General features: G+C 40.8%; 1 protein-coding gene across 1 annotated transcript; it reads left to right on the top strand.

The window, feature by feature from the left end:
- Positions 1-722: 722 nt before the first annotated feature.
- Positions 723-16,006, top strand: LOC138947131 (uncharacterized). Its single transcript, XM_070318578.1, has 11 exons — positions 723-1,020; positions 1,851-1,969; positions 2,532-2,726; positions 3,349-3,482; positions 4,866-4,995; positions 5,765-5,929; positions 7,866-8,069; positions 8,390-8,533; positions 9,195-10,049; positions 12,220-12,307; positions 13,698-16,006. Exons 2-11 carry the CDS (start codon positions 1,915-1,917, stop codon positions 13,855-13,857), a joined length of 2,130 nt encoding a protein of 709 aa, XP_070174679.1. The 5' UTR covers positions 723-1,020; positions 1,851-1,914; the 3' UTR covers positions 13,858-16,006.
- The last annotated feature ends 224 nt before the right edge of the window (positions 16,007-16,230 follow it).

Below are 16,230 nucleotides of genomic sequence, written 5' to 3'. Positions count from 1 at the left end.
AGTTTTCACTAGAAGGAGTATGCGTTTAACAGCCTGCGGACAGTACCGCTTTAACTATTGGGAGGTGTCCAACATTACACTTTGTGTCACAGGCATAAGATAACCATTTGCGATATTGTACTTTGTTTGTTCTCATGGATAATATCTTACATATTTTTGTCGCCATGTGTTTTATATCTAAACAAACCCCTGGCTGTATCATTTTTGAGGGGTGTGGTCGTTTGTTCTTGAGTAACATATCACTTAAATACAGCCAAACTTTAACGTTGTCTCAAAGCGAAAGGACTAGCTAAAAAATATGCGTCATCCTGTCAACGACCAAAAATCTGTAGGGCCTTGTACATGAATAATGACAATATAAAAGTTGAAAATCCCCCCCCCCCCCTCGCACACACAAAGTGCGTTATATTATTTAATTGGGGGGATGGGGAGGGGAAGTGTTGAGGGCGTTAGGTGTTTGTGGGGAGTATTGAATGATCTTTGAAAACACGTTGCACAGACAATTGAACTTGTATATTCAATTTACCTTTTTTCTTGTACATGTACGTCAAACAAGAGGCACGACGAATTTAACTGGCAACATCCACAACGAGGCAAAATAAACCCTCTCCTTGCGTCCCTCGACCCCTATACCCCCCCCCCCCCCTCCATCGCCCTCCCCTCCCCTGATCACACGAATTTCCCCCATAGGACTAAGAACGACGTACAACGTCATCCTTTGCTGTCAGCTTCAAACAATCCCTAGCAACGGAATTTCAACAGGTTTATCCACTTTAAGCAGGATGCAAATTCCACTATCCACCAAGGAAGACAACTCTGACAATTGTTACAGATAACAATCTCTATCTGTGTCTGTCTCTGCGAAACAGACCCAACCCTTTAGTGTTTCCTTTGGATCGACTCCTTGCAACATTAGACGACTGGGGACCAAGGCAGAAGCAATACCAACTGGTCTTCCCTGAACGATTGGCCTGGACTTACTCAAAATATTGAACGTTTCGATCTAAAGAATTCCTTCAGGTGAGCCCAGCTTTTATGTTTTGAATTTAATTTGATGATTTGTTTTAGTTTGCGACGCCGTTACAATAGCAGTATGTCCGTTTAATCAGTAAAGCCTGCCATTAATTGGGCAAAGTCGACTTCGGGAAGTCTACTTTATAGAGCTCGCTGCACGAATCTTTAGCGCTGATTTTTGTAGTAAAAGGACTTCGCGCAACTTCAGGATCAATTGAGGAAGGCCTTCAAGCAGTATTTACGGACTTGATATTTGTTTGTAATACTATACGTCGAGCTTAATTTTGACTCTTACTTTTCGTGAAAAAAAGGCCTTGCATTAAATTGGAACAAGATGACAAAAGGACAAAAAGACACGTGCAAACAGCGGTAAAGCAATCAGGACCGGTGTCTGTTTGTTGTTTATTGTTTCTGTTTTGTTGCTTACTCCCTTGCAGAAGATTCTTATTGACTGCAGGCGGACTTGGAAGAGTTCTTGTATGTTATATTGTTTTACTTTCACAATAGTTTCATTGTATTGTTTTTTAAATCTTGTGACGAAGAACTAGAAGTTTGAAATGTCATACCATGTTTGGGTTCAAATGTTTATACTTATTGCATTTTGTCACATTTTTATAAGGGAACGCGCGCGCGCTCTCGCACGCGCGCCCACCCCTCCCCCCTCTCACACAAATTATCTCTCCCACTCTCTGCATGTACTCACCACTACTATACCTTTTCGTAAAAAAAAACCAGAAAGAAAAAATAAAAACACCCGCTGTATCAAGTTTCGACAGGCTACATAGTTCAACACTTCACCTACTTCGATTTGTGTGTCAACTTCCTTTTGTTTTCAGATGTGTGAGAACTGAGTCCGTGTTTGTTTGACCAGACCCGACCAGCCAGCGGGGTGGACTGACCATGTTGTCGTCACTTGTGATTAATGTCCTGCTTATCTGGACATCGTTGCTAAACGGTAAGTAGTTTGGCCACAACTAGGCATTCCACGAAGTTTAAAAACGTTTGATTATGTAGGCCAGGGTGTGCTAAGAGAGAGAGAGAGAGAGAGAGAGAGAGAGAGAGAGAGAGAGAGAGAGAGAGAGAGAGAGAGAGAGAGAGAGAGAGAGAGAGAGAGAGAGAGAGAGAGAGAGAGAGAGAGAGAGAGAGAGAGAGAGTGAGCAGTGTGTGTGGGTGCGTGTGTGAGTGCGCGCTTGCGTATGTGTGTGTGTGTGTGTGTGTGTGTGTGTGTGTGTGTGTGTGTGTGTGTGTGTGTGTGTGTGTGTGTGTGTCATCATTTGTGCAAACGTCAGAACATCAACCATATGTTGTAACTATAACACTTGCCTGACAAGCATTTTCGTTTTCATTCTCTCCCTCGCCCATTCCAACCCCCCCCCCCCCCCACCACCCCCCCCCCTTCTCCCTGTCTCTTTCTCTCTGTCTGTCTGTCTGTCTGACTACATCTGTCTCCGTTGTTATGTCTTTTAATCTGTTCGATTGTTTATTCGTTCAACAGTGTATTTGATGTTTGTTTGCAGACGTCGGAAGTGAAGCAATATTTTTGGAGAAAATGTCATCGTGGTATGACGCATACCTAAAATGTCAAAGAGCGCACGTGTCTCTGCATGTCCCCAAGGCAACTGATTTCAGTGACTTTGACGCATGGTTACCTAGCAACGTGTCGCACGTTTGGGTCGGAGGTCGTTACGTCCACACAAACTGGAAGTGGTCAGGTAACGAATATTTAAAAATGGAATTCAACATGGTAAGAATGTTCTGAACCCTACCGGTTTTCTATTTCCATAGGAACAAGGATTACGTCCTAATATATTTACTATTAGGGATATGTGTGAGATGATTATGTTAAGACATTTCAATAGTTGTTGCCTTGAAATACTTATGAACATTTACAGATCTGATGCAGCAGCGTTCCCGTGTCGTCTGCTACGTAGGACAGGCAATCGAATCAGTCGACTTCAAAAAGCTAGTCTAGCTCAAAATCTGTAATAAAGTTTTCGAGTTCGAGTTCGATTTCGAGATCTGTCGGAATAACCCCTGTATTTGATGTTTGTTTGCAGGGTAATTTAGGCTCAATTGTCATTTGGTAATGTAGAGACGATAAGCTACGTCTTACTAATAATTATGGAGGATGCGAAGAATCTTCTCAAATCGAAAACAAATGCGGTACAGGCGCAAGAATACAAATCGAGTTTGTAAGCGCAATACCGGAATGCACTAAGGGATTTCGCGCAATCGTGGGATATGCGCTCTTTGAAATGCTTTGGTTCGATCATGTGACACTAGAACTTACTGAAATCAATGGTAATAACGGCGTATAATTTCTTTTTATTTCAGATGGATGTATGGTGCAAAGACGAGTTGGGTGTGCACTCAGCATTCAGCTGTATTTGGATAAAACCAGAATGACTACCAGCGAAAACCCCTTTGAATGCATGATAAAGTGTGGAACGCAATATGTGGCAATGCAGGTATGTATAAACCTGTTTGTAAGTGCGTGTGTGTGCGTGTGTGTGTGTATATCTCTCTCTGTGTGTGTGTTAGTGTGTGTGTTTGTGTGTGTGTATGTGTGTGTGTGTGTGTGTGTGTGTGTGTGTGTGTGAGCGTGTGCGTGCGTGCGTGCGTGCGTGCGTGTGTGTGAATACAAAACACAAGTAGGCAACGATGCATGCAATACGAAAATACTGACATAACAGGAGGTCAATAGCTCTGTGTCCAAGCAGTACACGGTTTTTTGTTCTGGATCGGCCCACGACAAAAAAAATGACTGTCACAATTAATTCTAAGATACTATAAAAACCACAGAGATTACGCTGTTTGGAGCAGATTTACGATTTATACAATATATTCGTCCTGTTCTCCATACATAGCCAGTGAATTGATTTTGAAAGGGTGTAGTGTGAAAAGCAAAAAAACAAAACAAACAAGTCGCGTAAGGCGAAAATACAACATTTAGTCAAGTAGCTGTCGAACTCACAGAATGAAACTGAACGCAATGCAACGCAGCAAGACCGTATACTTGTAGCATCGTCAGTCCACCGCTCATGGCAAAGGCAGTGAAATTGACAAGAAGAGCGGGGTAGTAGTTGCGCTGAGAAGGATAGCACGCTTTTCTGTACCTCTCTTCGTTTTAACTTTCTGAGCGTGTTTTCAATCCAAACATATCATATCTATATGTTTTTGGAATCAGGAACCGACAAGGAATAAGATGAAAGTGTTTTTAAATTGATTTCGAAAATTTAATTTTGATCATAATTTTTATATTTTTAATTTTCAGAGCTTGATTTTAATCCAAATATAACATATTTATATGTTTTTGGAATCAGAAAATGATGGAGAATAAGATGAACGTAAATTTGGATCGTTTTATAATTTTTTTATTTTTTTTACAATTTTCAGATTTTTAATGACCAAAGTCATTAATTAATTGTTAAACCACCAAGCTGAAATGCAATGCCGAAGTCCGGGCTTCGTCGGAGATTACTTGACCAAAATTTCAACCAATTTGGTTGAAAAATGAGAGCGTGACAGTGCCGCCTCAATTTTCACGAAAAGCCGGATATGACGTCATCAAAGACATTTATCAAAATAATGAAAAAAACGTCTGAGGATATCATACCCAGGAACTCTCATGTCAAATTGCATAAAGATCGGTTCAGTAGTTTAGTCTGAATCGCTCTATACACACACACTGACAGACAGACACACATACACCACGACCCTCGTCTCGATTCCCCCCTCTATGTTAAAACATTTAGTCAAAACTTGACTAAATGTAAAAAGAAACAAACATACAAACAAACAAACAAACAAATCAAAGATTATTCACGCCTGTGATATTTGTTTAAAAACAGGCAAGGCAGTGTTACTGTCTGAAAAATCAACCAGCACTCACTGACGAGAAATATTGCACGCTCCGCTGCGAGTCAAGCTTCGATGAGCCTTGCGGCGGTCCCGATAACTTCGCTTCTGTTTATACAGCACGTGAGAAACAATGTTGTTGTTGTTGTTGTTGTTGTTGTTGTTGTTATTGTTGTTGTTGTTGTTGTTGTTGTTGTTGTTGTTGTTGTTGTTGTTGTTGTTGTTGTCTTGATCAATGACAGCCTTTACGGATGTTGTCATATCATTTAAAAACTTTTTATGACCTCTGTGAAGCACTTACTTTATTATAACTTTCTTGCAGTCAAAATATACAAAGATATACAAAAATGTTCTGACGTGGAGTGGAATCAAACGTATTTACATACAATAGTTAGCCTTGATGTTCAAGCTTGTTTCTTGATCTACTAGAAATGCATTGTCAATGTATTCTTCTTCACTGTGTCTTATTATAATTCATTTCTAATTCATTGCTTTCGACTCTTTGTTAGAGCATGACTGTGTGTGCCTAAGCGCGCATGAATGTATGCCTTATTAAACATTATAACAAGTCATAGTACAAACAGAACTCTAAAAACAAAGAAATATGTGACCCTCCACCACGGAATGAGTCGCATGTCACCTCTGCACGATTTTCATATTTGTACATTTTCCTAAAGAGTTTTTTATGCTCTTTCCAGTGGTGAAAACCGTTTTAGAAAAGAGCGAAAACTGTTTGAGTTATAAGCCTGTGACTAAGGTGACCCTCACACTGTTACCAGACACTCCCCGGACTTATATTACGCCTAGCGCAGAACCGCGCGAGGTGACATGCGACTCATTTCCTGGTGGAGGGTCACATATGGGTGAGGACATCTTTTCTGTGTTGTTCCAGAACCAAGTTTCATTCCATGGGATACCAGCGTCAACCATTTGAAGGGTGACTGCGCTTTCATCCACCTGCCCACGAAAGGGTCTGCAGCAGTGGGAGACTTGATCTTGCAAACCGACGGCTGTGACGGAAACAATAGAGAATTCAAGCGAATGTTATGCCAGGACTGTGCGTATTCTTCATGTTAATATTTTAATTAACATAGGCTGTTCATAAGAAAAAAAATTAAAAACCAAAATCAGTACCGTTTCCACTTGTACGGAAAATTGTACATGCAGAAACTCATAAAGTATGAAACTGTCAGAAGATATTTACAGGAGTCTGTATGAGAATGATAATTGTGTGTCTAAAGGGCATGCATAATTTGATTGCTTTTGTTTCAGGCCCAAAAGCGCTTCATTTGGTCTGAAGAAGACATCCATTGGCCTAAAGTCAGAATGTGTAGAATTCCCTAAAATAATGATATTATGATAATACAGAACACTTATGAATAGCCCCTTCTCGTACAGGTCGTCTACAAATTATTAAGAATCAGAGTTTCACTTGTAATAACTGCAAAATTCACAGCACAGAAATGTTTCTGGTATGAAATAAAAGAAGACTGTTTTCTCTACTTCCACAGTGAAATAATAATTATAACTGTATGTCGTTTTCCCTATTCTCAGTTTGACAATTACCGCATCAGACATCGGGGCTCAACAAACTTGTATGAAATTTAGTGTCACACCTACTGAAGTAAAGGCAGAATTGCGTTAAATGTTTCAATTAGTGATCATGGTTTTTTCGTCCCAGTGGTCGGGTAAAACCCAACAATTGCAGAGAACGTAATTGTGTTCATACAATTATATCAAAACATTCTTTTTACTTGGATTTCTGGAGAAATGTGCTGACATGTTAGTGTTATGATCTATTTTGGCTTATTCTGCGACAGAGAATACGGGTTAGTTTAATACCTATTTTATGCTATGACAAAGGCCGCTGTATCAGGGCTTAAAAACGTCATTTTCTGATTACATTTTGCGCGGGATGCTTATATAATTTGCTCGGTACTTGTGACACCCCTACTGGTGGACGGTATTTTGAATTTGGTCACAAATGCGAACTGACAGGCTCAGCAGTATAGTTGGTGGTACTGCTGACAATATCACGGAAAAACCATCGTGAACTTTCTTTTGAAACCATGTTATTGCACTATTAATGGTTCTGAAGAGTGCAGTGGACAAGAAAAAAGGCATTCTGTATGTGACAACTGTCAGTACATTTGACGAAATAGGGGAATTTTCGTCTGCTTTGACCTTTTAATTTAAGTTGAGATTGCTATCTTGCATACTGCCACACTTGCTTAAAATACTCAATCGACTGGCAATCAACTGGATGTCCTGATTTTGTAAGGGCGTAATGCTCAGTACAGTCACCCGTGGTCATTTTTTGTCGAAAAATCTGGGTCACATCCCTCTTGTTTGTAGCATGCGCGCGTGTTTTCACAAAATCGGTTCAAATGTATGCCTCTTTGCAGAGAAGGATGTCATTAGCTATAATTGCAACCTTTTCTTTTAAAATTGCTCCTTATGAGAGTGTTAAAAAACACAAGTTTGTTTTAAGAAACACTTTTTTTCCCCAAAGGGCAATAACTGTTGTCTGGTGCAACCAAAGGGAGATCACTCACAATCCTAACATGTTTTTTCAGATGTAATAATGAATAAGCTTTACATTGATATATACTATGCCGTGACTTGTGAATGTTATGAACATAATTTTACCATTAACTTTGTTTGAAATCAAAGGCAAAATTCTCAATAATTATTAGACGATCTGTACCAAAGCAAAAAACATCACACACACACACACACACACACACACACACACACACACACACACACACACACACACACACACACACACACACATATATATATATATACACACACACACACATATATAAACACACACACACACACACACACACACACACACGATTGAAATACAGTTAAACAGTTAGAGTTCTATCACCTTATAACCATCTTGTTCTAGAACCTTATACCCACAATTTACATGAACAAACATGTACTTAACATTTGAAATACGATTTGTTTATACCTACAAGGTACATCACCAGCAAGCCAGTGCCAGGTACACAGGTACACAGCCTACTTGACCTGGATGCAATCATCAGGCAAATGCAAATCACAAGGGAAACAACTCTTGAATGTGAGAACAAACCAGTCGCTTCCCTTCCTTTTCCACCCTTACGTGGCGGAAGACTACTGGGTGGACCTGAGAAGACTCTTTGAACTGAAATGGATAAACGGTATGCACTGATGCAGTGAAATGGATTTTGAAGCACCGCATGCACAAACACACTTGCGCACTGTTTCACATATTAACACATGTATTACACTCCAGACATTATGAACAGATACGCACTGTTTGAGAAGAAAAACATGAGGTGACCATGCCATGACTACGAGCAGTTGCAAACCGATTATAAAACTGTTTGCTTGCAAATGAAAACACACACGCAGAAAGACATGCACATAGACTGATTCCTCTGAATATACATTTTGTGACGATGAAAAACATTTCAACAAAGTATAGTATTGATCACTCGCTTTAATATTGTATTTGCAGGTTCAGTTGCGCAGATCAATTCGTATCCACACTTACAACGAAAGAGGGGAGGTAACTGCCTTGCTGCCAGGAGAGACCAAAAGGGGATCATAACACTCACACCTCTCGACTGTTCAGCGCAGTTACCGTTCGTGTGTGATCCAGGTAGGTCGAAATAGCAGGCAATATTCCTTATCAGAAACAACAATTCCTTATACTTTAGACTTACTCTTGTATCTGTGTGGGACAGGGATTGAACGTTGAAAATTGGTGAGCTGCATATCATTACACCGTCGCTCTCATCAGACAAAGTTAAGTCCTCTTTTACAAATTTAAAAAAGATCTACAACGACGACAAGGTTAAGGATTTGTTTTTAAATATGGTGGAAGTTTGAAGACACCGATAATAACGATAATGCTCATGTGTTCTTATTAATGGTCGTCATTTCCGAAGGAGGCGGCAATGACGATACCACTGGTGAGTACAAAAAAATGGTGACAATTGCAAGAGGATACACGTCGTTTGCAGTTTTGCACAACAAAAAAAGACATTTCACACGAATCGAGACGTTAGCAATGACTGTCGAACGCTGTGTCAAATGTTTTTTATTGGTCAAGAATTCATAATTATGTGCCCTTTATGTTTCGATCCATTTTTAGTTAGGATTCTTCTTGTTGTTTACAATTAAACGCACGCAAACATGAACTCTTGTCTAGAATCTAACAGCCCCTTAATATGAGTTTTAGTTTGCCTCTGACCTTACATGGTTGAAAAAAACATAAATGTAATGTTCAATCGATACATCAGTTTTGCCTTATCTTTCAGATCGTTCTGCCGATAGCAACTTCCCGAGTGCTGAAGTGAACCAACCCGAGTTCTGTAATACATCACTTCCGGTCCAGCCACAAACCACTTCGCCAACCCTTTCATCCAATTCACCACTCAATACTTCGCAATCAACGAATGCGTCCCAGTCACCAAATACGTCACAAAATTCGACGTCATCTCAAACACCTGCTACGTCATCAGGGGTTTCAGCGTCAGCAAACCTGAACATGAAGGTATCTACTGCAACTCAAAATACACCTCTTCCAGGGACAACGACGCCGACATCGGTCTCTGGGGCTTTGCCACCAACAACTCGTCACACGATCGGAAGGTCCACTGATACAATTAGCCCTGGTGGGAACTCTCCTTCAACCCAAAACTTGCTTTTCAGAACCTCTCCAATATCTCCAGTTTCTGCAAATGGAGTTCAGACAATCCCCGGTAACAATAGTATAGAAACATCAGGGAAAAGCTCCAGTCCTGCACCTACTCATGGTTCTCATATTACCGAAACATCGACTAAACCGGCTTCTGAAAAGGCAAGCAGTACTAAAGGGACGCTCATAAACAATCCAGTTAGCTTTACGACTTCAAGTTCTGGCTTACCAGTAAGTGGTAGCAGCCCAACTACTCTAAAACCTGGATCGGGAACCGGCACCACAGTGAGAGTGACGACGGGGAATACAATTGTTTCTGCAGGACAGGCTACTGTAACTGTTCCACATTCGGTATCGTATACAGTCATGTCGGAGTTAAAATCTGGATTTGGATCTAGCCGTCAACCTGGTCGCATGACAGAAACAGGGCCTACCCCGGATGATGAAGGCGTCTCGGAATCGGATGACCTGACGCGTAAGTAAAATAGGAGATGAGAGAGAGAGAGAGAGAGAGAGAGAGAGAGAGAGAGAGAGAGAGAGAGAGAGAGAGAGAGAGAGAGAGAGAGAGAGAGAGAGAGAGAGAGAAAGAGAGAGAGACAGAGACAGAGAAAGAGAGAGAGAGACGTGGAACTATGAGTAAGTATGTGTACGTGCGTGCGCGCGTGTGTTTGCGTTGTGCGTGTGTGTGGTGTGTGTTTGTGTGTGTGTGTGTGTGTTTGTGGTTGTGTGTGTTTGTGGTATGTGTGTCTGTGTGTGTGTGTGTGTGTGTGTGTGTGTGTGAGAGAGAGAGAGAGAGAGAGAGAGAGAGAGAGAGAGAGAGAGAGAGAGAGAGAGAGAGAGAGAGAGAGAGAGCGCGCATTTGTTTTAATAGGCTTGTCGTTATAGTTTGCACTTAAGATCAAATTGTGCTCAACGGATGTTTAAGTCAACTACATCACATGATCCTGTATTAAGCAACTCTAAACTGTAAATGTTGCCAAAAAGTGCGACCCCTTTGCTACTTTTGTGTGATGACATAGTACATGGGGCGAAGTACTTCTGGATCTCAGGGCCCGGTAATATGAACAGCGTATTTTGGACGGTCGAGCAACCACAGTCGACTGACTGTCAAGTCAGTTGACTGCAGTCTGATGACCGGCCGTGTTTTGACGGGTAATATGTGCAGCGCGGTAGCACTGACAGTCGGCTGACTAGACAGTCAGACCGCTCAGTGGAATTTTTAGAACATTACAACTTCCGATGTAAACATCCGGTCCTGTTTTGGCGGTACCGGAATCGTTTTTTTGATATGACGTCATCAAAGACATTTAGGCAACAAAAAAAAATTGTCTGTTTCTGGTCACCCGACCGACCCTAAATTTCGGCGCCGACCCTAAACTTTTTTTTTCCAAACTCCAATTTTTTTTTTTTTTTTTTTGGTGGTAAAGGACAGGGTGAGAAAATGAACAACAAAAACGTGTGAAAACGAAAGTCCGCTGACGATTTGTAAATGTGTTGAGTGTCTTGTCTCTATGTATAGTGAATCCAGTCTCTTTGCGCGATTTTTAAAGTTAGTTTTATTGGTCTACATTTGGGGTAAAAAAAATAAAAAAAATAAAAATCCCTACCTACTGACCATATTTTTTTTAGCCATGTTACCAGAAACAGACCATTTTTTTTGTTGGCCTAAATGTCTTTGATGACGTCATATCCGGCTTTTTGTGAAAGTTGAGGCGGCACTGTCACGCCCTCATTTTTCAACCAAATTGGTTGAAATTTTGGTCAAGTAATCTTCGACGAAGCCCGGACTTCGGTATTGCATTTCTGCTTGGTTGGTTAAAAATTAATTAATGACTTTGATCATTACAAATCTGAAAAATGTTAAAAAAATATTGTTTTTATAAAACGATCCAAATTTACGTTCATCTTATTCTCCATCATTTGCTGATTCCAAAAACATATAAATATGTTATATTTGAATTAAAAACAAGCTCTGAAAATTAAATACATAAAAATTATTATCAAAATTAAATTATCGGAATCAATTTAAAAACACTTTCATCTTATTCCTTGTCGGTTCCTGATTCTAAAAACATATAGATATGATATGTTTGGATTAAAAACACGCTCAGAAAGTTAAAACAAGTAGAGTTGTTTACCTGCACTGCGGTCGATCGACCGAAAAAGGTGCCTGTAAGCCCAACCGCAGTCGGGCGACTGTTTTCAGTTGGACCGGCAGTTGTTCGCGCTCATATTACTGACTTTTGCGGTTCAACGTCGACCCACCGTCAGTTTCACGGTCAGCCGACCGATGACTAGCTACATATTACCGGGCCCTGGGCTGTCTACTGCATGTGTGACCCTCCACCACGAAATGAGTCGCATGTCACCTCACGCGGTTCTGCGCTTGGCATAATATAAGTCCGGGGGGTGTCTAGTAACAGTGTGAGGGTCACCATAGTCACAGGCTTATAACTCGAAAAGTGTTCACTCTTTTCTAAAACGGTTTTCACCACTTCACTGGATAGAGAATAAAAAAACTCTTTGAGAAAATGTAAAAATATAAAAATCATGCAAAGGTGACATGCGACTCATTTCGTGGTGGAGGGTCACAAATTTTGGCAGATCTTTGACTTATACTCCACTGCTACTGTTACCACGTGCAGCCCTGTGGGTCATCCTGGGAATCGTGGGCGGAATACTTCTTGTCGTCGGAGGAGTCTTCCTTGCTTTCTACAAGTTCAGATCAGCAAGGTAATCTTTACACACAATACACATCATATTCTTTTGAGATCAACATGGAAATATTTCTCGTTTCTTTAATTTGATAAAAAATAAAAAGAAATAAAAAAAAAACAAGAGGCGAAGCCTTCAAGGCTCACGTAAGAAATCGACAAACAGTAACACAAACTCCGTCACTCCGTCACACATACACACACACACACACACACACACACACACACAGTAAGCTAGGTGACACGGTGCAAGAGTGCGAGACACTAGATCTAGATCTGTCTGTCTGTAGCCTACTTACGGGGACACGACTGCCAGATGGCCAGATCGACACTGCGCTTTCGACAGCGCTTCCTCGCGCAGACACTGGAAACACGCTGTGCAGATTTCGACAGCGCTTCCTCGCGCAGACACTGGAAACACGCTGTGCAGATTAACCTGTAGGAAATCTCCTTTGGTATCTTCTTTATCTATTTTTCTGGAGCTACGAAACCGAACAATGTGAAATAGTCTTTTCCGAATCGGCGAACTGCAGCTCGGTGATAACTGTATCTATACCACAATCCTTCACGCGATCTGACCTAACCTTGACCCCTGACCTGGTCTACATACCACACACGACACAAACCAGTCACCTGTTTTTACCCCCCCAAAACCCCCCACCACCCGTTTTCTTTGGATACACACTTTAACTACATACGTGCCGACGAAATGTTGATCATTGCTTCAATACTTTGAAGCTGTTGCTTGGATAATAACCAGGTAAAATTAGTATTTCGGTGTTTAGTCAAATGTTAAAGTTTCTATCACACACATACACACACACACACACATACACACGCACAGACAGACAAAGTTTAGCATCGCATAGGCTACACTTACGTGAGCCAAAAACACAGAACAGACGACAACAACGACTGCTTTGACGAAGAAAAGGGTAAGAACAACAACGCAAGCTGCAGCTATTGTTAAACGACAGCAACACAAAAGTTTTTTTGTGATGCTTAAAAACAAAACAAAACCCCCCAAACAATCAAACATAGCGCTGTTCTGTACATGCCAGTAGAATTTCATTCACGGAGTCCAAACATCCAATTGCCATGTACATTCATCTGCAAATATGTGACCCTCCACCACGAAATGAGTCGCATGTCACCTAGCGCGGTTCTGCGCTAGGCTTAATATAAGTCCGGGGAGTGTCTGGTAACAGTGTGAGGGTCACCTTAGTCACAGGCTTATAACTTAAACAATTGTCGCTGTTTTCTAAAACGGTTTTCACCACTGGATAGAGCATAACAAACTCTTTAGGAAAATGTAAAAATATGAAAATCATGCAAAGGTGACATGCGACTCATTCCGTGGGGGAGGGTCACAATATTCCAGCTGAGTTATACATGACTGTGCAATGCAGGACGTTCAACAAGCTGAACAGACAGGAGGAAAGCAACGCACACAATGAGCAGACATCCAGACAACGTGCAGGTGGTACCGTCCGTTCCCAGATCAGCATTGACGAGGAACCAGAGTTTCCTTTCGTGGAGAGAAACCCAGTTTACAGAGGCATTTATTGAAAACTGAAGGCAACCAATAACGCGTTGTGGAGTGATGTGTGAATGTGCCTTACACAAATACGGTTTTAAGTCCGAAAATTGCGTGTCCAAAATGTTTTGCATGACCAAGAAGTGTTTCTTTGCATTATCTTTGTGACCAAAAGGTGCTTGTTGCAATGTTGATTGACCAAGAAGCTAGTGGTTGCCGCACATATGCTTTTATGACAGATACAGTGCTTGTCGCAAAATTATGTTTTTATGACCAAAACACGCTTGTTCGAATGTCTTTATAGCAAATAAGTGTTGATGACCGAACAGTGGCTGTGTCAAATATGCTGTTATCACAAAGAGGTGCTCATTGAAAGTCAGTTTTCTTGTAAGTACTTGTCGCAAATCTGTTTTTATGACAGTGACGTACTTGCCCCAAGCATTCTTTTAAGATCAAAAAATGCTCGTCGCGAGTATGCTTTTGTGACGGATAAATAAGTGACCGAAAAATGTTTGTCTCGATATTTATGTCCAGAAAGTGCTTGTCGTATAGTGTTTATGGACGCGAAGTGCTTGCTGCAACGTTTTTATGACCAAAAAGTGCTTGCTGCAACGTTTTTGTAACCGAAAAGTGTTTTTCCCAATATTTAATAACCTAGAAATGCTTGTCGCAAATATTGTATCATGACCGACAATTATTTGCTGCAAATAGGTTTTTATGACTGAGACGTCTTATCGTATTTGTATATCTAAGACCCAAAAGCAGTGATGGCCAAATCTCAAAATGTTAACTCGCCAACCGGGCGATTAACTTCAAGAAAAATACTAGCCCGCCAGAAATTTCGCTGGCCCGGTGCATGCCACAGTTTATGCATCTGTGCAGTGTTTATATGGCTTTGAAACTCGATATTACAATTGTACCAACAGTGTTGCATTGGTACAGAATGGTCACTGGCCATCCGGGCGAGTTGCCAGGTGGTTTCTACTAGCCCGGCGGAGGTTTTACTCTCCCCTGGCGATCGGGCGGACGATTTGGCCATCCCTGCAAAAGTGCATGATACCAATATGTTTTCCTGACTGAGCAGTGCTTGTCACAAACATATTTGGGGATGACCGAGAAGTCCTTGTAAATATATTTTAGGGTGACCGTAAATTCCTAGCCAAAACATATTTTGAGATGACCCAGAAGTGCTTGTCGCACATAATTTTATATCGTCATGACCGGGAAGACCAAGAAGTTTTGTCGCAAACACAAGGTCTTCATAGCTTGTAGCTAACTGCCTTGTCGCACAGTCGGTTTGCCCTGTCGCAAATCAGCGACATGCCAACAAGTCCTCTCCCGTTGTTCTTCTCTTTGTTATTACTGTGCTATGTTCAGCAACGAAAAAAACCGTTGACATGGGTCACAAGTGGATAATCTTACTTCTGTTTAATCCCCTTCTGCATGTGTAAATACAGTGTGTTTTCCCGCCATCAGACTACACTCAGTGTCATTAAACTTGTTTGTCTTAATAAAAATATGTCCACCCTCCACAGAGAGCACAAAGGCTAACAGTTGTTGATTATGTGTCGAAATAGATGGATTGTCTTATCCATAGTAAAACACTGGCCAGATCCGAGATGGCGAGTCTTATCATTTTGAGGGATAATTTCATTGTGGTATTCTAGAAAAGGGTGAGCTAAAATGTTTAATAATGCTTTTGTCAAACCAATTGATTTTTTGTTTTGATTGGTCCACAAGTGAATAGCTGCTGCTTCGTGTTTTTGTTGTTACCATTGTATATATTTCAATCTGCTATATGTCTTTCTATCATACTCTATCTAAGCTAGAGTATTTGATATGGTATGGATGTGTTGACGTTTTTTAAACTGAAATGTTTTCGAAAACATTCCCTTTTAGTGTCCAACAATGTTCGTATTGGTTTTGAGGGATTTCAGTTCCACAAGAAAGTGTCACCCTAATAACTGTCAGAACCTTTTTAAAATCCATTTCCATACACTTTACAACCCACGATGTTCTACATGCAACATCATTTCATCTCTCTTTTTAGTTGATACGTACTTGATATATTAACGTTGCTGTATCCAACATCATATATGTAAACGTAATGCTACATTCGGAATGATAATATAATGTGTGCTGTACATATTCATTTTATCATGAAAGGAATTATGTCAATAATATGTGTGTTCAACCTCCCAATGAAATGGCATGCGTGAGTTTGTGAGTGCATGAGTGTATGTATGTGTGTGAGGGCGCGTACGCGCGTGAGTGTGTGTGTGTGTGTGTGTGTGTGTGTGTGTGTGTGTGTGTGTGTGTGTGTATGGGTGTGTGTGTTTGTGTGTGTGTTTTAATTTGAAAGAAAACCATCTAGTATGTTTTCAGGCATGTCTTACACACACACA

The sequence above is a fragment of the Littorina saxatilis genome, linkage group LG14 (assembly GCF_037325665.1).
Source record: "Littorina saxatilis isolate snail1 linkage group LG14, US_GU_Lsax_2.0, whole genome shotgun sequence".
Lineage (NCBI taxonomy): Eukaryota > Metazoa > Mollusca > Gastropoda > Littorinimorpha > Littorinidae > Littorina > Littorina saxatilis.
Note: the sequence above shows the minus strand (reverse complement) of the source record. Positions and strands in the feature narration are given on the sequence as shown.